The sequence below is a fragment of the Euleptes europaea genome, chromosome 7 (genome assembly GCF_029931775.1).
Source record: "Euleptes europaea isolate rEulEur1 chromosome 7, rEulEur1.hap1, whole genome shotgun sequence".
Taxonomy (NCBI): Eukaryota; Metazoa; Chordata; class Lepidosauria; order Squamata; family Sphaerodactylidae; genus Euleptes; species Euleptes europaea.
The window spans coordinates 41,710,585-41,735,491 of NC_079318.1; the positions used below are offsets into that span (position 1 = coordinate 41,710,585).

The 24,907-nt window shown below is 45.1% G+C and overlaps 1 protein-coding gene across 2 annotated transcripts in view; it reads right to left on the reverse strand.

Annotated features, from left to right (window-relative positions):
• The window catches only part of RBKS (ribokinase), a 69,235-nt gene that overhangs the window by 3,714 nt on the left and 40,614 nt on the right, over positions 1 to 24,907 (reverse strand). For both annotated transcript variants that reach the window (XM_056853156.1, XM_056853155.1), the window contains one exon: positions 20,884 to 21,072. In XM_056853156.1, the coding sequence (XP_056709134.1) occupies positions 20,884 to 21,072 (189 nt within the window). The remainder of the gene's footprint in view (positions 1 to 20,883; positions 21,073 to 24,907) is intronic.

The window sequence follows — 24,907 nt, forward strand, 5'->3', positions numbered from 1 at the left end:
ATATGGCTTCTCACTCTCAATGGTCTTGGTAAACAGCTCCACCCTCCATTCCCTGCTATTCTATCTCTCCCCCCACCCAATTCCTTCAGACTCTTGGTACATAATATGTTCCATACTCTTCATACATACTTTCCAGCTTGTAATATTTGAGACTGCTGAATTCATTTTTTACTGCTCGTACACAAGGACTCCACTTTTATCAAAGTTATTTCCAAACTGCAATTCCTCCCAATTTACCATCGTCTAAAAATACAATGGGCTAGCATCCTCCTCTTTATTCCATGCCAATGTCAAATAGCATTGAACCCAGGACAACCTATGTGTGGAACAACACTTTATAACCTCCCCCAAACTCCCAACACACACACCAAGGTTAACATGAATCCCATTAATTCTTTGGGTGCAGTCTCCCAACTCATTTTAAATGACCTAATCCATATCGAATCATAGAATCAAAGAGTTGGAAGGGACCGCCAGCGCACTTATGAGAAGGTGAAGAACTACTTCTGAGAGTCTGAGAAAAGTGCCTTAGGAACTCTGCATTGGAGTTGCTATGATAATCCCTCAGGCAGAGTAGAATGGATACATTTGGACTAAAAGAACTCTAGATTCAAATCCTCCTTTATCTTAAAACGCACCAGTTAGCTCTGGCTAAGTCACTATCTTTCATCCAAAAATACCTCTCAGGAAAACCCTATATTACATTGCTCTGAGCTCCTTAGAGAGGATAGAATTGTTGGAAGGGGCATTATAGGCCATCCTGCCCAACTCCTTGCTCAGTTCAGGAAATCCAAAGCTAGAGCATTCCCAAAAGTTAGTTGTCCTGCCTCTGCTTGAAGACCTCCAGCAAGAGAGAACCCGCTGCGCTCCTAGGTTATTGGCTCAACTGTCAAATAGTTCTTTCTTGTCAAGAGGTTTATCCTATGTCAACTTCAAGTTATTTTATAGCCTGAGTTATTTGAGTCCACTTATTTGTACTCATCAAGGCATTTTATCTTTCAGGAACTCACAAAGTGGCAAAATAGGTTCATGACCAATTGGAAGAAGATTCACTGTGTATTCTTTTGCCCTTAGTTTAAAGCAAATGCAACTCTTTCTGATCATTTCAAGCAGTAACAGATCACGTCCCAAAGCAGGGGCCTCCAGGCATTCTGTTGGAATAGTTTTCATTGTGCTGACTTTGTTTTATATTCTGTGGTGGAAGAGAAGCTCCTGGAGGGCTGAGAAAACATTTAAATAACCCAACCTCTTGGGTCTTTCCTAAGAAATTGGTACCAGGCTGGGAGAGAAAGTGTAATTTCTATGAGGAAAACCCCACTCAATTCCTATTTATGTGGCTGGGTCATTTAAATGGTATTCAAAACTACTACTTGCTCGTGAAAGGACAGTTTCAGGCACTATACAGTTGTGTGATGAGACTATAAAACTGGTATGTGGGAAGGGCTAAACATATATCCCTGTGCCACTGTCCTGACCCAATCCACTCTTCCCAGGCCCTGTGGTGCCTTTTACCTTTTAAAAAATGCAGAAGACTAAGCACAGATCTCTGACCATTTTGTCTAGTTTGGCTGTAACATCATACATTCTTGGGAATGACTGGAATAAACACCATGGGGGTGGAGGAAATGCTGCTAGAATTTTGTTCAAAAGGGAAACTTTGCCATTCCAGTGCTAAGCAGCAACCATACAAAATCCCTGATTTTTGTGGAGAATATGGATAAACTCTAGAACATTCACACCAATGCATGTTGCTTATGATCTTCTTTGGGGGATGGTGGTAAAAAGTGTAGTACATTGTATCAATGCTCAGGAATTTGTACCCACTTCCTGACAGATTTCCTGATAGGTCATTTGTAAATGATTAAATGGCTGTCGACTGTTAACCCACTGCATTCCTGAGAGATGAGCCCTGATACAGTGTCTAGAGTGTACATGGTTTCCTTTCTTCTTGAAAACATCCTACTCCACAAAACCGTTTGAGATCAAAGGCTGGCCCAATGGAGACCCGAATTCCTGGGGAACATTATCTAGTTCATGGCGTGCATTGAAAAGACCTTGAGGGACGTGCAACAATCAACTCTGTACATTCCCCCACCCCACATTGATATATAAATCTTAAATTCCCAGTCCAAGAATTCTGAGGCCTGTTATTTCTTGTCATCTCCCTAACTCTTGGTATTTTCAAGGCCCATCAATCAGCTGGTAGATAAGGAAAGTCCAGCTTTTGAACAGATTTGAAAACAGACACAGTGATAAAGCAAACATGGTTGGAAGTGCCTGTTAGTTCTGTGAATCCAGACCAACACCCATATGGGATTTTTAGAAAGTTAGAATAACCCTGCATTTGTAGAATATGTTATGGCGTAATGGCCTCTACTGCCGCCTTCACTTTTGCAGGTGGCACAGCTTGGCTGGTTCACCTGGATGTATTTTTTATAAAATTCTTCTACTATCATCTCCGGCCAGGTGACCTTTTTCTTACTTGCACTCTGCATAGAGTTGCCAGTTCCCTCTTCGCCACTAGCAGGAGGCTTTTGGGGGTAGCCTGAGCAGGGTGGGATTTGGGGAGGGGAGGGACCAATGCCATACAGCCCAATTGCCAAAGCGGCCATTTTCTCCAGGTGAACTGATCTCTATCGGCTGGAAATCAGTTGTAATAGCAGGAGATCTCCAGCTAATACCTGGACATTGGCAACCCCAACTCTGCAACTGGATATGGGTTAATCTGGCAGGGTTTTTCGGTACCAGTTTAGTTACAGAAAGAACCTCTGTTATTATGAATCAAGGACCAACTGTGGGCCTCATATTGTTTTGACGGCTTGCACGTCCCATTCCTAGCCTTCAGTTGGATGAGTGGAACTGAGGATTCAGGACCTTAAATATTCAACTCCTTTGTATTTCAAACGGAGGTCCCAACGCTTAACATGGTTTTTTAAATCACTGATTTCCAGGAATGCTGCTTCATGAATTTCTAGAAAAAAAATGTTCTGGGTGGTTTTGATAAATCCATGTGAGACATAATGGTCAGATAGAATCATTACATTTCATCAAAATATTCAGAATATTTGCCAAGAAAGAGGAGAGGCAGGGCAAAGAATTGATGTCTTAATGATTGATGATATCTTTGATTTAGTGTTGTCATTTTTGAAAACTATGTACATATCATCTGAAAATGAATTCTTTTCCTTTGACTCAACTGACATTAAAAGCATAGGAAAAGCTGTGCTGGATCAGAACAAGGGCCATGTAACCTAGTAACCCATTTCCCCCAGTGGCCAGCTAGACATTTCGGGAAGTCCACAAAAAGGGCATGTAGGCAACAGCTCTTTTTCTCTCTTTCATTATTTATGTTACTGCCAGTGCCAAACATCCAGGCTCCTTTAACTTTCACAGCCACTGACAGACTTATTTTCCATTAAGTTGTTTAATCCCCCTTGAAAGCTATATTTTCAAGTGTAATTAACCTGTGCAATTCTATTTTAAAACCGTCGAAGCCACCATGGTTTCTAGTGGCAACGAAGTCTATAACAACCATCATCTCCATATGTACAGTATTTCACCTCTCCTGAATTCAAAGTGAACCCATTTCCCTGGGTGAATTTGAGTGTGGAAGTTTTCCTGATTCCTGAAATTGGAGCAAATGTCTTCCTCTATTTTCTGCACACAATAATTTCATAAGTCGCTATGATGTCCTCCTTTAGTAGGGTTGCCAACCTCCAGGTACTAGCTGGAAAACTCCTGCTATTATAACTGATCGCCAGCCGACAGTTCACCTGGAGAAAACTGTCGCTTTGGCAATTGGACTCTATGGCATTGAAGTCTCTCCCCAAACCCCACCCTCTTCAGGTTCTGCCTCCAAAACCTCCCACCAGTGGCAAAGAGGGACCTGGCAAACCTATCCTTTAGGCATCTTTCCCCCCTTGGGCTATGAACCCTCAAACACTTTAGCCTTTCTTCACAAGGAAGGTGCTTCAATGTGTTGGTCGTTTTGCTTACTGTTTTCTGTGCATTTTCTAGCTTTTTCATATTATTATGGAAATAGGTTTCTGGAACTGGGCACAATACTCCAAACACAGCTGTGTCACAGATTTGTATCTACGCCTTATGATATAGGCCAGTCTATTGTCAAGCCCTTTTCTATTGCAGAATTAACCTTTTTTACACCCATCACAGACTCTAAGCTTCAATGAGCAATCCATACACTAAGCTTTACTGAGCTATTCACTACAAAACCCCAAGATCTTTCCCTGAGCAGTCACACCTGGTTTCGGATCCCAGTAGTGCTTAAGTGCAGTTTGGGTTTCTTGCTCCAAGGTGCAATGTGTTGGTTGACAATCAAAGGATTCTAAAAAAATTGGTGAAGAACTTCCCTTTGTACATTACTGATTATTCTGCAGCAAGGCTTGTTCTTCTTTATGTTTACTAATTCTAGTTTTAATGATACTTTTCATCAGTGTCCATAATGCACTAGTTAGATCAACAGGTCTATGATTTCCTAGCTTGCCGTGTAAAAATTGGTATCACAACTGCTTTCCTATCCTTTGATAAACAGTTTGAGTAAAAATGTTTGGCAAATAATGAATGAGAAGGGAGTACATGAAGGATGGGAAATTCTTAAAAGGGAGACACTGAAGGCGCAATTTCAATCAATTCCCATGAGGAGAAAAAAAGGTAGAGATTTGAAGAAACCAGGGTGGATGACTAAAGAACTTTTGGTTGAGATAGGATTTAAGAAGGGCATGTACAAGAAATGGAAAAAGGGAGAAATCAACGAAGAGGAATTCAAACAAGTAGCCAGCACAAGTAGGGAGAAAGTCAGGAAGGCTAAAGCACAGAATGAGCTCCCGCTAGCCAGGGAAGTTAAAAACAACAAAAAAGGGTTTTTTGGTTATGTTTATAACAAAATGAAGATCAAGGTAACGATCGGGTCATTGCGTGGAGAGGATGGTGAGTTATTAACAGGGGAGGCAGAAAAGGCAGAATTACTTAACTCCTTTTTTGTATCAGTCTTCTCCCAAAAGGGGAGTAGTGCTCAATCTGGGAATAATGGAGCAGAGGATGCAATAGGGGAATTACACCATAGTATAGACACTGAGATAGTACAGGAATACCTGGCTACTCTTAATGAATTCAAGTCTCCAGGGCCGGACGAACTGCATCCAAGGGTGTTAAAAGAACTGGCTGAAGTTATTTCAGAACCACTGGCAATAAACGTTGAGAATTCATGGAGAACAGGAGAAGTTCCAGCAGACTGGAGGAGGGCAAATGTGGTCCCCATCTTTAAAAAGGGGGAAAAAGAAATCCCAAACAATTATTGCCCAGTCAGCCTGACATCAATACCAGGTAAAATACTAGAGCAGATAATTAAACAGACAGTCTGTAAGCACTTAGAAAGAAATGCCGTGCTCACTGACAGTCAACATGGGTTTCTCAAAAACAGGTCATGCCAAACTAATCTCATATCTTTTTTTTGAAAGAGTGACAAGTATGGTAGAAGAAGGGAATGCTGTAGATGTAGTGTACCTTGATTTCAGTAAAGCCTTTGATAAAGTCCCCCATGATCTTCTTGAAACAAAGCTAGTAAAATGTGGGCTGGACACTGCTACTGTTAGGTGGATTGGTAATTGGTTGACCAACCGAACCCAAAGGGTGCTCATTAATGGCACAACTTCATCCTGGAGAGGAGTGACCAGTGGGATACCACAGGGGTCTGTCCTGGGACCGGTACTATTTAATATTTTTATGAATGACTTGGATGATGGAATAGAGAGCATGCTAATCAAATTTGCAGATGACACCAAGTTAGGAAGGGTAATTAATACTCTGGAGCAGAGATGGGGAACCTCAGGCCCGGGGGCCGTATGCGGCCCCCGAGGGCATTGTGGCCCTCGGGAGCTCCGGGGCCCCGTTGCAGAGGGGCAGCATAGGGCGGCCCTCCCTGAGGGTGTTACTGGGGCCACGGCTTGCAGGGGTGCTGTGGTGCCCTTTGGACCTCCTCTCGCCGACTGACGGCTGTTGGTCGGCGAGAGGAGGGAGAGGGACGCTTCCCCCAAGGTTGCTCCCTATAGTCACAGCGTGCAGGAACGCTGGGGCACACTGTAAGCCCCTCTTGCTGCCTGTTGGCTCTTGAGCTGCGAGGGGGGGGAAACAGGCCCGCGGCTCCCGGTGGCAGAGCATGCACGCAGGAGCCAATCGGGCTTCAGGGGGCCTTTTGTGGACTCTGGGGCAGGGAGGGTATGGAGCCTGGGGCCAGGTCACGTGGGGCCGGCGGGTGTGTGTGTGGGGGGGGAGGAAGGCTTTTCTCTCTCCCTCTCTGTCTCTTTCTTTGTCTGTCTCCCTCCATCCTTTTCTTTCTCCCCCTCTTTCCATTTCTTTCTCCCTCTCTCTCTTTCTCTGTTTTCCTTCCTTCCTCCCTTGCCAATCGACCGCGGGCTGTGCCTCCCTGGCACCTCATTTGCTCGGGCCCACCGCTGGCTGCTCTCCCGCCTGGGAGAGGTGGAGGACCGGGGGAGCCCTCCAGGCCTTCTCTGCGTGGCCTCCCCTGGGGTTGCTAACCTCCAGGTGGTGGCCGGAGACCTGGCAACCCTAGCCTCTCCCCCCCCCACCAGGAGATCTACACCTGGTATGGCCCCCGAATGATATAAATGTGCAAATGGCCCTTGGCAGGAAAAAGGTTCCCCACCTCTGCTCTGGAGGGTAGGGTCAGAGTTCAGAATGACCTCGATAGACTGGAGAGCTGGGCCATAAGCAATAAAATGGATTTCAATAGGGAGAAGTGTAAAGTACTTCACCTAGGCAGAAACAACAAAAAGGAAAAAAACAGGATGGGAGATAGTTGGCCTGACAACAGTACATGTGAAAGAGATCTGGGAGTCTTAGTGGACCACAAACTGAACATGAGTCAACAGTGTGATATGGCAGCTAAGAAGGCCAATGCAATTCTGGGCTGCATCAATAGGAGTATTGTGTCTAGATCAAGGGAAGTAATACTACCACTGTATTCTGCATTGGTCAGACCTCACTTGGAAGACTGTGTCCAGTTTTGGGCTCCACAATTTAAGAAGGATGTTAAGTTGGAGCGTGTCCAGAGGAGGGCGACCAGAATGGTCAAAGGTCTGGAATCCATGCCCTATGAGGAAGGACTTAGGGAGTTGGGTATTTTTAGTTTGGAGAAGAGAAGGTTGAGGGGAGACATGATAGCCATGTTTAAATATGAGGGAACTAGCTTGTTCTCTTTTGCTCCAGAGACTAGGACACGGAGTAATGGATTTAAACTAAAAGTGATTCCACCTAAACATAAGGAAGAACTTTCTGAAGGTGAGGGCTGTTCGACAGTGGAATGTGCTGCCTCGGAGGGTGGTGGAGTCCCCATCTTTGGAGGTCTTTAAGCAGAGGCTAGATGGCCATCTGTCAGGAGTGCTTTGATTGTGGGATCCTGCATGGCGGGGGGGGGGGAGGGTTGGGGTCACTGGGGATGTGGGGGGAGGTAGTTGTTAATTTCCTGCATTGTGCAGGGGGTTGCACTAGATGACCCTGGTGGTCCCTTCCAACTCTATGATTCTATGATTCTTTTGTCATATCTACATAGGGATGCCAGCCTCCAGGTGATATCTTGGGATCCCTCAGAATTACAGCTCATCTCCAGTCTACAGAGATCAGTTTCCCTGGAGAAAATGAATGCTTTGGAGGGTGGACTTTATGGCATTGTACCCCACTGAGGTCCCTGTCCTCCCCAGGCTCCACCCCCAAATCTTCAGGAGTTCCCTAACCTGGACTGGGCAACCCCACCCCCTGCTGGTGGCTAGGGAGGAACTGGCAACCTTATTTCTACAAGTGTCATGATTGAACATACACTTTCCCCAGTCAATCTGAGGGCCATTGAAGCTACCTATTACTACAATAATTTGTCTTCTGGCTGCCTCTCTGATTTCTTCCTCAGAATTTTGGTCAAGGGTATAGTAACCTGTCATAGCAGCCATATTGGATCAGATCAATGGTCCACTTAGTCAAACATCCTCTCATACAAAGGCCAACCAAATGCTCCCAGAAGGCCAACAAGCAGGGTATTGTCATTGTGGCTAACAGCCACGGATGGACCTACTGCCTATGAATGTGCCTAATCCTCTTTTAAAGCAATTAAGCTAACAGGCATCACTGCATAGTGTGATAGTGAATTCCTTCATTTAATTATTCCAGTACTATGACTTTCTATATTTGTTTTGAGGGTTTTTTTTGGGTGTGTGTGTGTGTGTGAAGTTTTTGTTACACTTCATGCTGAACTCTGTCAAAGATGTGTCTACGTATACAGTAACACCACAGAATACACTCTTCCCTGCCCTGACTATACAGATAGCGTGCAGGGATAATCCACTATATCTCATTGTTCCACCAGGGCTCATATAAATTATTTTCAAATCAAGATGTGGCAATTCAGGTTACTATACTAAGCTATTCATAGGCAGAAGTGACACTTTTAAACAGTTCCCACGACAAGAGTTTAATTTTGCTGAGTAAATGTTGCCTTCCAGCTTCCTGTATGAGTAGATATTTTGGTAGGAAATGTTTTATTTTAAGGATATTATTTGGATAGGGTTTTAGCATAGCCCTTTTCCAGGCAGCTGACTCACACACGCAAGTGATTCCTTTTCTGTCACCTGATGCATCCACCATCGTGCTATAGCAACCATTCTCATCTGGACTTTTCTGTGTGGACAAGCCAACATGTAGGGTTGCCAGGTCCCCTTCTACATTGCCGTTTTTTGGGGCAGGGCTGGGGCAATTGCATGCATGGCCACAGGCAATGCAATCACATCACTTCCAGGTTTACCCCCAGAAATGGTGCATTGGCATGGCTGCTTTAGCACAAACTCCCACAACACTGGCGCTTTGCGGTGCTTTTGGGGGTAAACCCACGCTTGTGTGATCCCTGCTCCAGAGAAGCCTGGTAGATTGCCCGCCAAAACCGCCCATTGGCAACCCTACAACCCAGTGACAAATTATTGCTATAATACAACAATATCACAGTATTCAGGGCTGTGTAGATGCAGCCCCACACATCCATGCAGCAAACAAAAAAATGTTTCAGAGAGAAAAAATGCTTCCGTAGAGTATCGCTTGATGAAGTACAGCATCCCTCGTTGTTGTAGAAAGAGCGCATTGTATTTTGAAGACAAAGGCCTGAGAAAAAAGGTTCCACTGATGTCAACTGGTTATAGTCAAGTGATACTGCACTTGCCCACAATGGGGTGTAATGCCATAAAGTCTACCTTACAAAGCAGCCATTTTCTCCAGGTGAACTGATCTCTGTCATCTGAAAATAGCTTGTAATAGCGGGAGATCTCCAGCCACCACCTGGAAGTTGGCAACCCTAAATTAGTATCAAGTGGGGTTGCCAACCTCCAGGTGGTGGCTGGAGATTTCCCGCTACTGCAACTGATCTCCAGGCGACAGAGATCAATTCACCTGGAGAAAATGGCCACTTTGGATCGGGGACTGCATGGCATTATACCCCATTGAAGTCCCTCCCTTCCCCAAACCCTGCCCTTCCTAGGCTCCACCCCCTAAATCTCCAGGTATTTTACAACCCGGAGCTGGCAACACTAGTATCAAGGGAAGGCAGTGAGGGCAGATTTTGGAAGGCTCAGCCTCTCCATTCTTAACAACCTGGGCCATTTCAAATTGCATGTTAGGCCACTTACTTTCAGGCCTTCCTTCCCTGACCTTTTCTGATACATAGATTTAAGACAGGTTGCAGTGATCTGCTCGTGGATAGTAGCCAAGCCAGCCATTTCAAAGCAGCAAAGTGGCATGTTTTGCTTCCAGCAAATTTACTCATGAGCAAATGATTTGGATGGCCATTTCAAGTAGCAAGCTGACACAGCTACTGCCAGCATGTTTTCTGTCAACGGCCATTTACGCATGGCTGTAATCGAATTTGTTTGTCCCTGTCCTGTCTCACGTTTTATGACCCTGCATTCAAAAAACCGGGACAAACACATTCGGCAGCTCCTTTCTGCCTCCCGGACCCATGCATCTCTCTCCCCCTCTCCCCCCCACCCATTCCCGCGCCTTCCTCCGCCCCCCCCCCAGCACCAGCTGGCATTTCAGCCCCACTTCAGAGCACCCTGCTGCCTGGAGCCCTGCCGTCAGAGGTGAAGCGGCGGACCCTTCCAGCGCCAGGGCCGCACACTTCCAGCTGCCGCAAACCTCCACCCGGCTGCGGCAGCTGGAAATGTGCGGCCTTGAACCCAGAAGGGGCTGCCACTTCACCTCTGACAGCGGGGTTCCAGGGAGCAGGCTGCTCTGAAGTAGGCTTGAAACGCCAGCTGGTGCTGGGAGGAGGTCGCTGGGGTGAAGGGGAGAGAGAGGCGTGGGTCGAGAGGGAAGGAACCTCTGCTGCTGCTACTGCAGGGGCCAGGCGGCCACTACAGCCGGGGAGTTTACCGGCGTTCTGAAACGCACGGGCAACCTCCCGTGGCTGTAGCGAAACACCCATTTAAATCATGACTTTGCAGGACTGTTAAAACCTGCAGAAGTCCCAGAAATGGGTGGGTTGATCCCGCCGCCGGGCTCCGGCCATGCGTGCTTACCTCGCAGATTCGCTACATTCTCAGAAGAAAAGGGGGACAAAATGGCCATGTGTCAATGGCCATTGAGGAATGTTCTAGTCTGCTCAAATAGCATTAGAGCCCTTCCTACCAGCAGATGGACAGGAAGCTTTCCATCTTGCTGCTTGAGATAGTAAAGTAGGGCATTTACTTTTAAGAAATACCCATGCAATTCTTTGCATGGGTTGACTGAACATGCACAAAGAACAGCACAAGAACATGACAGAACAAAGAAACAACAAGGAAGACGGGAAAGAAATCCAGCAGTGTAGATGTAGATGTATAGCTACAGGGGCAGACAATTACATTACACAGAATCAGGGCTTATATTATTTATTTACTTATTTATTTGATCTTAGAGTTGCAAGAAACAACCAAGATCATCTGTTCCAACCCCCCTGCCAACACAGGAACTACAGCTATAATAGCCCCGACAAGTAGGTATCCAATAGATACTTTAAAACCTCCAACTACTCAGAAGTGACCCAAATGCATGCTGAACAAGCCTATCAGTATTCTCTATTGTATTATCCATCCACATACCCCAGGACAGACCTGGCATTGAAAACCCTTTTACATGAACCCTGGTTCAAATCAAAGCTAGAGAGGCATTGTGTTTTAGTTGGGAGGTAGTCTTTAAACTCAGAGGGAGTCAATGACTAAATATTGACATTCATCTTATTTTCTATACCTGTACCAAGAGCCGTTCCTAGCATTGTAGGCAATCTGTACCAAATTATGACATTGCTCTCAGTTCATGTCTCTCCAACAGCTGGATCTCCATTAAATTATGCATCCCCATCTGGAAGGAGACTATGAAAGACTGCAGGCCCCCTCAAAATGAGGGACTGAAAGGGATTTAATTAGGAAGATGAGTGGTTTAGAACTAAGACCAGACCATGACCTGGGTGGTCTTCCGACTCTCCTGTGGCCAATGTTAAGACTGCAAGCTGTACCATACAAACCTGTTTACATTTGCCCAAATTTGCTTAAATTACGTTTCCATTCATTGATCAAAAAAGTCATTTATCCTGAGCAGCGGAAAAGGCCTTTTTTTCATTATATGGCGCTGGGTCGAACTAGTCAGGACAAGGCCTCGCGAATCCCGCATTAGAAGGCTTTATATCTGGCTGTGTGGCAGCAAATCAAAGAGCAACCTTTTGGCAAAGCATCCACCGCTTCATTATGTGAAGATGATCTTTTGAACAATCTGCGCACAAACCTCCTGATGCCTCTCCCCCCCATTCTGCAAATTAGGAATAATAAAAGTTTTCTGATCTCAAAGGGTGGCCAGAAGCCCTCAGGTTTGTATAGTGCTTTGCAATTCTCAGATGCACACTGTAGGACTGTCAGCAAGTAGAAGCAGAGAAAGGTCTTCTTCTTCTTCAAAAGAAGTGTTGGTACAGTGCCTAGTACAGTTGGTACAGGGCATGACAAGGAGCTCCTACGCACCCACAGCAAATGCACAAGAATATTACTCCCTCTCCCTCTCACTTGGCGCTTCATCCACAGGAATACCTGCAATGCATATTGACACAAGGATCTCTCATCCCACTAAGGGCCATCTGCATGTTCTTAGGCTGACTAATCGTCTTGGCTGTTTCCAGGATATTAGAAAAGATTTATTCTTAATGCTTCATGTGCGCTAGGCTCCAAGGCAAGACCAGTAGCTCTCTATCCTTTTCCTGCATAATGGAAAGGGAGGGCCAGTGGCCTCGCTGTGACAGGACAGACACTTGCCAACCTGACAGGGGAAGGAAGTTCCACAGTTGTGGGGCATCCCCCCTGAACATGGTTCTCTAGCTGCTGTCGCAGTTTGAACTCAGTACACCAGTGCTCAAACACTCTCCGTTTAATCCTGAATGTTGTGATGGAACACTGGGAAGAGTCCAAAAAACTGATCGTATCCAGTTGTGCCCGGAGCTGGAATGAAATCCCCACTCAAAAATCTTTCCTAAAATGGAAAAATGGAAACATCCAGATGGCTTCTCAGTTGGGAAGTCTACAACTAAAGTTTTGTTGTTGTTTGGAGCAGGTACCCAAATAATTGCAGATTTGAGGCAGTGTGGCTTTCCTGACAGCTGCTTTGCCTACTTCAACAGAATATCTTGCCTCCATTAACGCTGTTCCTCGATTGCTGCTACACGTTGAGTATCCCTTATTTTGAATGAATGGTTTTATTTGCATTTAGCCATAGGCCATTACAAACATATCAAGGATACCACAAACACATAATAAAATATTAGATTAATAACATACTGGGTTAATAATAAATATACATAATAAAACTTTGCTAAAACGATGCATACAAAACAATAGCTAAAAATTGTGGTGGTGTCCCAATCAGGCAATGGGACCTAGCGACCATTAAAATCAACTTGAAGGATCTACTCCCTTAGCAGCCATATTGGCCCTTATTTTCTTTGCTGCCAGAGCATACAGGCTTGGTCACCTTTATAACAGTTGATCTTAAGGTCGAGGTGGAAGTTCTGGATAATAGTTGCCCGAGTAATTTTCAGATATTGTTAATTAAAGGTCTTCACTTTGGTAACTTAATTTGTATTAATGTGTACATTCCGCCAACGAGCAGCACTTTACAGGGAAAAGTGAATCTTTGGAACTTACTAACCGCTACCATTGAGTCATTATCTTTCCAATATCCTAACTCTCATTTTATGTTGGGTGGAGATTTCAATGCCAGGATAGGGTTGGGTGTAGTAGACGCGAGAGCAGGTAAGAATTCTCAGGTTGCTGTGCATGCTGCTCTTTTAGAACGTCCATCCAAGGATACCACTATTAATAAGTTTGGTCTTAAACTTTTAGAATTACTCTCATTAGCCAATTTATATGTTTTACATGGAACCAATTACGATGTAACCGGAGGTACTTTTACCTTTTTGTCAACCCTTCGAGCTAGCACAATTGATTATATTGTTATTTCACCTGTTCTTTTTAACGTTGTGGACAAGTGTGAGGTCATCGACTGCTCTTTAAGTGATCACTGCCCATTGAGATTAACGCTCAAAGTTAAAGCTGACAGCTGCTTTGCCTACTTCAACAGAATATCTTGCCTCCATTAACGCTGTTCCTCGACTGCTGCTACACGTTGAGTATCCCTTATTTGGACATCTGATATCCGGACTGAGCCAACATGCAAGCACTACCCACAGGCTCTCAGCAGCATGCTAGTTTGCTTTCTGATGGTTCAATGTACACAACATTATTAAAAATATTGTTTAAAATGTGTATAAAGTGTATATAAAACATAAATGATTTTTGTGTTTAAACGTGGGTCTCATCCCCGACATATGTCATTATGTATATGCAAATATTCCAAAATACGAAAAGATCCAAAATATGGACCACTCCTGGCCCAAGCAGTCCGGATAAGGGATACTCAACCTGTATTTGCCTGTTCGCACTGATGTGCTTTTAGTCCAAGATGGGGATTTTACCATTTTAAAAAAATATCTTTTAAGCGGTTGATTTTGATGGCTTTAGGGATATGACCGTTTATTTATTTTACTTACTGTTGCAGTTTTGGTGTGGGAGCTGCTGCCTTGGGAACGTTGTTCAAGAGTGCAGGGGTATGTTTTAAACGAAATACAATATTCTAACAACAGAAACTCTTTCTAGAGAAAAGTCACCTAGATCCCTCGCCACAAAGGATGTAACAAGTGCATGATGATTGTGCCGGGGGCGGGGGGGCAGATCTGGAAAAGGCCTAACAGTCTGAACAGGGATCAGAAGCTGGGAAGAACCAAAGAGAGCCTTGTCTGCTATAGAGCGAGTCTCGTCAGCGGCGATGATTTGAAGTCATGCGACTTTCGCAGCTTAGCTGAACTTTAGGAAATAATAGATGTAGTGTTAAATAAAATGTAATAGCCGCTGATTGGAGCAGCTGGTGGGTTAATTTATTCTGTATGGCCCTTTGTATTACAAAAATTCATTTGGCTGGCATACTTGCAGGCAAGAAAGCAGAAGGCCAAGTCACAGGGTTATTTTGGCTACACGATAAATAAAGGACACTATTCTCTATCACTATCTGGAGCATAATTTTACAATAATACCCTCCTCCTCACCATATGAGTCTACGATTAACCACAATTAGAGCCCCAATTGCTTGCCTGATAATTGCTGCCACTGTTAACAGCCTCCCCCCCCCCCCGCCCCACATTGTGGTCAACGCCACTTTTCACTCTCATGCTAACAGCTATGGGTAAGAAAAGGTTAAACTCCCCAGCCTTTTGGTAAGCTGCAAAAGTCTCCCCTCGGATGCTTTGTCTGCCAATGGCTTCATTTACCAGCAGCTGCTTTCTTCATTGTCCAGAGGTTAAGTGAAACAAAAATCACTGTTCTTTGTACAAACGGCGTGCGAGATAGCAAACGGCAAGGGGTATTATTAAACAGCAAAGGCATTCCGTAGTATTAGAGTCAACCACAGGTTCCACTTCTGCTGATGCCCAGAATTTTGTGTAATTAGTCACTAGATTGACTTCAGCACTGATATCCTCTTGAGCGAGAGCCGTTAGACCACAAAGTCAGGAAACAAAGAATTACTTTTTTTTTCCTGGATGGAGATATATGCTTCCATTTTATTCCAGCAGCCATTGCAGCTTTCTTGGCTTGGACCTTGTCCAGAGTTTGCAGTGAGATTCAAGGCATACAAGAGGAATGGAGAGGGGAGGATGAGTCATGCCGAGCAACATCCCTGTGATAGAGAACTGATTTATTACTCTCACAGCCTTCTGGTGAGATACACATAGGAGCGTATGAACCACGACAAGGTGCTTGCTGATCTTTGCCACCTCCCTGTTCCTCTGGTGATCACTGGAGATCTCTGAAAATACGATGCTTAGACACACAGGAACACATGGACAAAATGGCCTGGTGGAACTCTCTATCAAGGGGGCCCTGGGCCCTGCGCAACCTGGCTCAATTCCGCATAGGGTTGCTCACCTCCAGGTACTAGCTGGAGATCTGACCTCCAGCCGATAGAGATAGGGACCTGGCAACCCTAGTTGGACTGGAGGCCTTGTTGCAACACTCTGGCTTATCAAACGAGGTGAGAAATGGCTGGTCTTCTCTTTAGAAGGCCATTATCTCCAAATGCTACGTAACTCTACCACTGTGTATTAGTAGTTATTTTAAGCAAGGAAAAAGCAGAAATGGGCATTAACATTTCAGTAGAAAATGTTTTAAACAGACACACCAGGTTCTAAAGGAACTACTTAGCCAGTGAATCAATCTTATTGTAAGCTACGATCACGAAAATCATTGCCAAATTATACATGATGCTGGAGCTCTGCAATTAGTACTCCTGATGGGTAATTTGTCCCTTACAAACTGCCTTGGAGGCAAGATCTGGATTTGGGCCACAGTGCCGGGGAAATGGGTTAACTCTCTCCCCTTGAGCTGTTTCTCTGATAAAAATGGTAGCTTCTGACTGCTTTAATCCCAAGTAAGAAAAAAGACAGGTACCCATATTGTGTGTGTGCGTGGGGATGCATTTTCAATGAGAGAAACTGTGCTGGCTAGCTGCCAACTCTCGGGTATCAGCTCAACGAGTCTTAGAGTTACAGCTGCAAGCAGTGGGGAGAGTTTAAAGCAGCATCAGAAAATCCAGTCCGTTCGTCAAAGCCAGAAATCAGTCTAGTTAGTACTTGCCAGACAGTGTCACACTTCGTTGTCCAGATAGTCAGTCCAAGGTCAAGGGTTATGGAGAGTCGGAGGTCCAAGTAGCCAATCCAAGGTCTCAGGTCACGGAGAGTCGTTCAGGCGTAGGAGTCAGCACGTTGCCCAGGTATGTACTGCTTTGCTTCCTCGTCTCTGTGCTGTTCAGCTGTGGCTTTTCTGGTACCTTGATTCCACATCAGTCCTCCTCCTGCGAGGACTCACTGTTCTACTGTTGTTCCAGCACATGCTGGTAGGCTTTCAGCCGGGCACTATGTCTTTAAGCCACCAGTGCCTTTCTCTGCTGTTTCCTCCACCTGTCAGCCTTTGATGCTGCCTTAGTAGCTTGAGGGCTCACAGCTGGGCCATTGGGTCCAGGTTCTGAGCAGGACGGGGGTGGTTCTGCCATGACTTCTGACTGCAAGTCCTGTGCATGCTCTGGAGAGTCACCAGCTTCAGGGCTGTCAGCCTCCTCGCAAGGCTGTGCTGAGTCAGGCCCCACTTCAGGCTGCAAGGTCAGAGGCTAACCCTAACCCTACAGTCCTTTTCACCTTTAGCTTAGGACCCTCTTTGCCACTGGTGGGAGGTTTTTGGGGGAGCGCCTGAGGAGTGTAAGGTTTGGGGAGGGGCTTCAATGCCATAGAGTCCAATTGCCACAGCAGCCATTTTCAGTTTCAGTACCTTTATTGGCATACCAAGGGCAATCAAAAAGAGTAAACCTAGCCACTATACATCATTTTAGCAGCCATTTTCTCCAGGTGAACTGATCTCTATCAGCTGGAGATAGGGTTGCCAGGTCCCCCTTCACCACCGGCGGGAAAATTTTTGGGTGGAACCTGAGGAGGGCGGGGTTTGGGGAGGGGCTTCAATGCCATAGAGTTCAATTGCCACAGTGGCCATTTTCTCCAGGTGAACTGATCTCTATCAGCTGGAGATCAGTTGTAAAAGCAGTCGATCTCCAGCTAGGGCCTGGAGGTTGGCAACCCTAGTGGGGAGATAGAAACCGCATCTCCTTTTTGTGTGTGCCAAAGTGCCCCTCCTCTCACAGAAAGGGGGAGTTTGGACACAGCCCATTGTGTATGTGTTAGGCTTGCCATGCAACTTGCCCACAGGGCTTTCATTCCAAATGAAAGGTGGAAGATGAGCTGAGTAGGATGTTACACTGCAGGTGTGACATTGCCTAACTCTTGCCTTCATAGAAGGTTTCTAAAAAAACCTGTTAATCTATCACAGTAAATGTGCCTGTGCGTGCTTGGCAGTACAGAACAGTTCAGGTATACAAAAGTCAGTGGTGAGATAAAGGCAAGTGGGAGCTCCGCCTACAGCTAATGCTTACAATATCTGTTTTTAAAGATTTCTGTCCACAGGTTTTTCTGCCTGATATGACTGAAGAGAGACACATTTTTACCACTTTGCAAAGTGTGTTAAACATGGGTGACAGCCCAGAAATACTATCATACATCAGCAGGAGGGGGAATTAAGGGAAGATGGCTGCCAGCTTGAAACCTCTGGGGGGAGTGTTTTTCTCTCTCCTGCTGCAGGTATTTCTAGCTTTTAGGACAGAGAGTATCACCGGTGACACTGCTGAGTCTGTGTACAGCTCTCATTAGAAAATCAGCTGATCAGGAATAGCAAATATGCCAGCACAGTAATATGACCAAAAAATACATTTCAAAACAGAAGTTCTATTGAAAATTTTGTGCTTTGTACACACTATGAAAGGAGACAAAGGTCCTTTCCAGACCACAAACAAGAAAGGAATTTTAGTCTTAGTGCTAAAGTAGCATTAGCCCAGATCCAGTGCTGGCAAAATCCTTTCTGTGTACATGAGAAGTCTTGCTACAGAGGATTTCACTATTGTAGTGGTGATGATGCATACAATCATTTTACTCATAAAATTAAACAGAGTAGATATTTGCTCCAGTGATGGATTGAACTACAGGAAGAAAAAATCAAATGAAGATTCATAAACTAGCCGAGCCGTTGTGTGGAAGGATAGTAGTCTTTCTGATATTTGCCAGGTCTCCTCTCTTGGCTGTACATTTTAAAAAGGCGAGGTGAGCACGCCCTGTCCTGGATGACCCAGGGTAGCCTGATCTCATCAGATCTCAGAAGCTAAGCAGGCCCAGTCCTGGTTAGTACTTGGATGGGAGTCCAACAAGGAATACCAGGGTTGCTATGCAGAGGAAGGCAATGGCAAACCACCTCTGTTAGTCTCTTGCCTTGAAAACCCTCCTGGGTCGCCATAAGTCGGCTGCAACTTGACAGCCCTTTTCACACACGCAGGTGAGCACATTTGCCATCAGCATACAGTAGGGAGGGTTCAGCCTCTAAAGCAGTCAATAAATAAATAAAAAGGCTTTGAGAAATCTCATAACGGCATCGGCATGAAGAGTGCACACCAATTTTTATCAGTGATATTAAGGGGACTGGCCCATGGGTATGCTTGTCCCATAGTACATACGGTACCTTCAGTTGCAGTGGATATGTTAGCACCAAGAAAAAATGAACTGTACCAGCGACAGAATATTGCAAAAAAAGAAAAAAGGGATTTCCCCCCAAAGCTAGGAAAAAGGCATCCGGAGTGTGTCTGTTACAACTGTGGTATTTGTTGCACAATAAAGCAGTAATATGAGAAATTCCAACACAAAGAAATAAATCCACTTCTCTTCGGCTAGACACAATCTCAGTGACTGAACAAAAAAAGAGAGTCATACAGTGCAATCCTAAGAACGCTTTCCTGAGAGTAGAGCCCATTGAGCAGACCTGAGTAGGATTCTGAGGAGACCTGCTTAGGATTGCCAAATTGCTAGCGTATAAGCAGAACCCAACCTAAAGCTCCTCTTTTAGCAAAACAATTAGATCTGAGTCCAGTAGTACCTTAGAGACTAACAAGATTTTCAGTGTATAAGCTTTCGAGAGTCAAAGCTCAAAATGCAGAATGGGTACTGAGGAAAGAGCAGTTTAAGAGGAAGCCTGGTAAAATGCCACACACACACACACACATGTGACAACTGACCCCACCCAAAGGAGTTATCAAGGTCCTTTGGATGCTGCTCTACATCTGCAGAGTATCTGGTATTTCAGGCTTGGGAGGAGCAGCTAGTGTGAGAAAAAACTCTCACAAAAAAACACAACACAGGTATATATGGAGAATATGTGTCTAGCTCGCTGGACCCCATCATACATGGTCAGAAATTCATGGTCTTCTGTTGGAGACCTGGGGACCCACAGCTTCTGTAAAGGAAAACACTCTGAAAAAGTTGGGTCTCTTTACAGAGTGCCCTTGTCTGTCCCTTTGGGTTCAAGCCCAGTGCTGTAAAGATTAGGGTTGCCAGGTCCCTCTTTGCCACCGGTGGGAGTTTTTTGGGGAGCTGCCTGAGGAGGGGCAGGGTTTGGGGAGGGGAGGGACTTCAATGCCATAGAGTCCAATTGCCAAAGCAGACCTTTTCTCCAAGTGAGCTGATCTCTATCGGCTGGAGATCAGTTGTAATAGCGGGAGATCTCCAGCTAGTACCTGGAGGTTAGCAACCCTAGTAAAGATTTATAGCAAAATAGCAATGTCTGGGGGTGCAAAAAGATTTTTAACCAATCGCCATAGTCATAAGCTCAGGCAACCAGATCCGCCTTCTGCTGCAGGGTTCTGCTGTCCCTTGAACAGATTCAACTCTTCTCATTTAGGTACACATAGCCCAATGTTTTTCCTTGACAAAAAAAGGGGGGGAATATCATGATTGCTGCAGGAGAATACATGTTACATTTTTATAACATCAGGTGGTTAAAATGTATAGTTGGTACATACAGCGCTCTCAGCAATACCCCCAGAACTACTCTGGATATACATCAGACAGAACTGGTAGCACAAAATGTCCCAGCCCTTGGAAATGCGAGCGAGATAAAATTGCTATCAGAACTTTACCTGTTGCCTTTCTCAATAGTTGTTGCTGCTGAACTAATAATCCTAACATTCCATTAAAGGATGGTTCAGTCAGTGCCTGCTCATAACAAACTGGGTTCCTCCCCACCATGCTACAATTTATGATTGATGCAGGTCACTGACCTTACAAATCACAACAAAATTAATTCGGCATGGCACACCACTCCTGCCTTTTCACTGGGTCCTGTGGAATTTGAGCACCTGACAATCCTTAAGCTCTGCAAAGCGAGGGCTTTTGCCAGCACAAACAGTTCAGGCGTGTGTGGACAGAGCCCATCATTCAGTTTTGGGGAGTCGGAGGAGAGGACTGCAGGGCGTCTCCTTTCTCCCACCACGCAAAAGTTCGGGGGTGTTCAAGATGATGGCTGAGGGATTACTCTGCCATCCCGTGCAAGTAACAACAGGGATGCTGCTCGTGCTCTTTGCTGCAACACCAAAGAGGTTGAAGGACGAAGGAAGGGTACAGTGATATCATCCAGTACATCCTGCTCTGGTCTATCAACAGAACACAACCTATAAACCTTGAATGAACTGACATTCACTGCATAACAGTCTGAAAAACAACGGGGCGGGGGGGCTCGCTCAAAACATGTAGCTGATTGCGTGTGCTTTATGGCGCCGAATACTTTCCTCCAAAACAACACTGTTAAAATCACAAACACATACCGTGGTGTCCACAGCGGTGACCCGCTTAATAGGAATGTGTTTTGGAGTGGGTTCCTTTGCAGAGACTGCCACGCACCCCTCTGGGCCCAAGGTTACGACTGCAGTCTCACAGCCTCTCTCCAACAGCACAAGCCCCACACGACCAGCGTCTTGGGCATTACCGACGGTGATGCCTGTTAGAATTTCAGCCTGGGGGGGGGGGGGAATCAAAGCCATTAAAAATAAATACACATCAGCATATTTTACAGTTTAAAAACAACGAATACATTGTAAAAGAATATGCACTGTTCTTGCTTTGATGCAAATGTGTAACCTTTGCAAGCAACAGTGCATTTCAGCGTTGGGTTTTCACTATGAGATATCACTTTGGGTCTGCAGAGACAAAAGGAGAACTAGATGACCCCTTTTTCTTTATTTGTAAAAAATGTATTATTATTATTATTAGAAGAAGAGTTGGTTTTTATATGCTGACTTTCTCTACCAGTTAAGGGAGACTCAAACCGGCTTACAATCACCTTCCCCTCCCCACACCAGACACCCTGTGAGGAGGGTGAGCCTGAGAGAGCGTGACTTGCCCAAGGTCACCCAGCTTCGTGTGTAGGAGTGGGGAAACAAATCCAGTTCACCCGATTAGCATCCGCCGCTCATGTGGAGGAGTGGGGAATCAAACCCGGTTCTTCAGATCAGACTCCACCGCTCCAAACCACGGATCTTAACCACTACACCACACTGGCTCCCAGGTGAGGCATTGTACTGACTTTCCATGCTTTGAGCTCTGAAGTTAAGAGTAACTAACACGTGACTGTTATAAATATCCATACGAACAATACATCCATGGATGTTTCACACATTACACGGGCAAGCCCTGGCTTGCCGCCTAGTACACACTTGGCAGGAAGATGACGGCAATCACTGCTCCCCAATTGGGGCCTGAAACACATTTTTGTCCCATTCAAACAGGACATCTTTAGATGTACAGATAAACATGACATTTCTCGTATGTAACAGATCTTGAATCGTGAGCCCCCTTGGTTCAAGAAGCAAAGCATGTTCACACATTCCCAAAGGAAGCCATAGTGCAGAATGGCCCTGGGACTCCCCAAGGGAGTGAAGCACTTTGCCACGAACAAGAGGGCAGCAAAGGCTCTTCCTGTATACTGAATTATCAAAAATAAATTTGACGCATAAATTACTTGTCTTCTTTACTTTGACAGAGCCATCAAGTACAAGCAAAGGTTTGGCACTGGTTGCAGAAGATACTCAGGATTGGTCTCCACCAACCTCAAGGGACAATCGTTCTGTTACTGTTGATCAGCTGATGAGGATGTGGACTTGTCATTCAAGACTGGTTGACAAATGCTGGAGGCAGTGTGGTGCAGTGGCTGGAGTACTAGGTTTGGATGTGGGAAGCCCAAAGTCCGATGCCTAGCTCTGCTATGGAAAATTCACAGACTATCTTTGAGCAGGTCACTGTCCCTATTTTCTACCCTAACCTGCAGGCACCAGTTGTGATTCTAAAATATAAATTTAGTATGTTTCCAGCTCAGCCTGCCTCCAAGGAGCTCAGGGGGGTATACATCATTCTTCCCTCCTCCATTTTATCCTTACAAACAATCCTGCAAGGCAGGTTAGGCTGAGTGAGAACAACTGGCCCAGGGACACCCTCGGTCAACACAAGCCGGGATTAGAACCTGGGTCTCCCCAAGCCTAGGTCAACAAACCACACTGGTTTTCTATGTGCTCACTGAAGGAAAAGTGGGGTGCAAAATGTAAATAAAAGGGGGAAAAACAGCCCTTTCTAGATGATTTTAGGAATTACTGAATTTTTAAAAGCATAACACACGTGAAGCCCTTAATAGCTACTCATCCAGACGTCCTCCTTCGCCATAATACAATGGTTAGGGTTGCCAGCTCCGAGTAGGGAAATACCTGATGATTTTGGGGGCGGAGTCTGAGGAGGGTGGGGTTTGGAGAGGGGAGGGACTTCAATGCTACAGAGCAGTGGTTCTCAACCTTTTTCCAACTGTGGCTCCCTTCCGACCTTGTTTCCTTCCTGAGGCCCCCCTGTCCTACCGGTAGAAAGGAGCTATTTAAATGTTTTGTTTGTAAATAGCCAAGGAACAAAGAAGCATAAACAGCCACACAAAATGCACACATGCAGTTCTTATTGGGAAACTGAAATTTACAAAAAATACCCCACAAAAAGGGAATACAACATGCTAATAAAAAACAATGTTTGCATACAAGAGAGAACAAAGCCTCTACCTCTGTTTTCTTTTTTCTTTTCTGTTTTCTCGGTCACTTCTCTGTTTTCTTCACTTCTCACTTCCCTCTGTGGCCCCCTAGTCTCGTGCAGTGGCCCCCCATTTACGCAATTTTCACCTGTGACCCCCTTGGAATATCCTGCCCCCCCCCCCGGAGGGCCATATGGCCCCAGTTTGAGAACCACTGCTATAGAGTACAATTGCCAAAGCAGCCATTTTCTCCAGGGGAACTTCCCCCCTCCCCCCCACAAAGGTAGCAGAACCAGACAGAGGGACGTGCCAGAAGTCAAAATGTACTACCAAGCATCACTTGTGATATTAAATATAAAAAGTGCTGGGCTGCATTGGAAAGTTTTGCCCAGCGATAAAATTATTTAAAAAACCCAGGCTACAATTGGAGGAAATTACTAATGGTTGTTCTAAAAACAGAAGTAAAATGCAACAGGAGGCCACAATTTTATTAGGTTTTTTTAAAGAACTCTGCACAGCATCAAGCAAAAGAGACCCCCACCAAAAAACACCCACCCACATTTTGTTAAGGACATAAAACGTTCCAGGGAGACAAGGCAAATCCTATGAAGTTGGCAGGAAATAGATCCCAAACTGTAATTATTTATACTGTTAATCTACAAGTTTGTATACAACATCATGGATAATGCAATGCTGTCGTTGCAAAACAAAGTGCTTAAACAGAAAGTGCCAAAGATTAGTTTCATAGCTTAACAATACGCGAACTCGGTACAGCACGCACTCCGGCTTCTGGTTGGTGGCACCAACTCTTGTGAGTAAATATTTGAATTGCTGAACCTTTAGAAAACTTGGCTAAAGACAACTCTGCAGTTTCAGTGGAAACGCAAAACTGGCATCCTGCCCTCTACTGCACCCCAGTTCCCTTACAGCTGCCAATTCCCCACCCAGTGTTGGGATTCTTCACGTACATCTTAGGAGCAGTTACCTGAGGACAGTGTTGCTGCAGTCTTTCTATGCTTGTTCCTCCAGGCAATGTTTGCATTTTCCTTTCAGGGGTTAGGGGGGATTATGTGACTGACAGTGCCATCCTAAGGAGAGTTATAGATTTCTATTTCCATTGGAATCCATGGGCTCAGAGGGGCGCAACTCTGGCCAGGATGGCACTTTAAGTGCTATTCTGTGTGTGTGTTAAGTGCCGACTCATGAGACCCTATGAATCAAAGTCCTCTAAAATGTCCTATCTTTGTCCTATCTATTCTGGTGACACACAAATATTGTCGGTGTGATATCTAACTGCGATTTTGTGATTGCTCCCGGATAAACACAGGCGTATCCTCAGAGACATCAACAATCATGCTGTTCTAGCCAATATATAAGCTGGGCCTTCAACTCAAGCAGTGGCTGCACAGATCTCACTCATTCGTACCTCTAACACTATTCTCTATAAGCATCACCCTAAGATGCAATCGAACACTGCAGTTCTAAACAGAGTAACGCCCTTCTAAGTCCATTGATAACATGTCAACCTGACCCTCTTTAATCACACCTTAAAGTCCCTTCTCAAAACCCATTTATGTGAACTTCTGGCTTAAGCTCTTGTTCCTCATTCTCAATTGTAACAAACTCAAAATACATAAAACTGAATGTGCTTACATCCAGCCTTACTATCCTCAACAGCATTCAGACATTGATGGGCTTTTGCACATGCCTTGCTCCTTTCTGCATTCATCCCCACTTGTGCAGAGAATCCTGGTTATAAGCTAAGTCCACTTACCTATGATGTACAAATG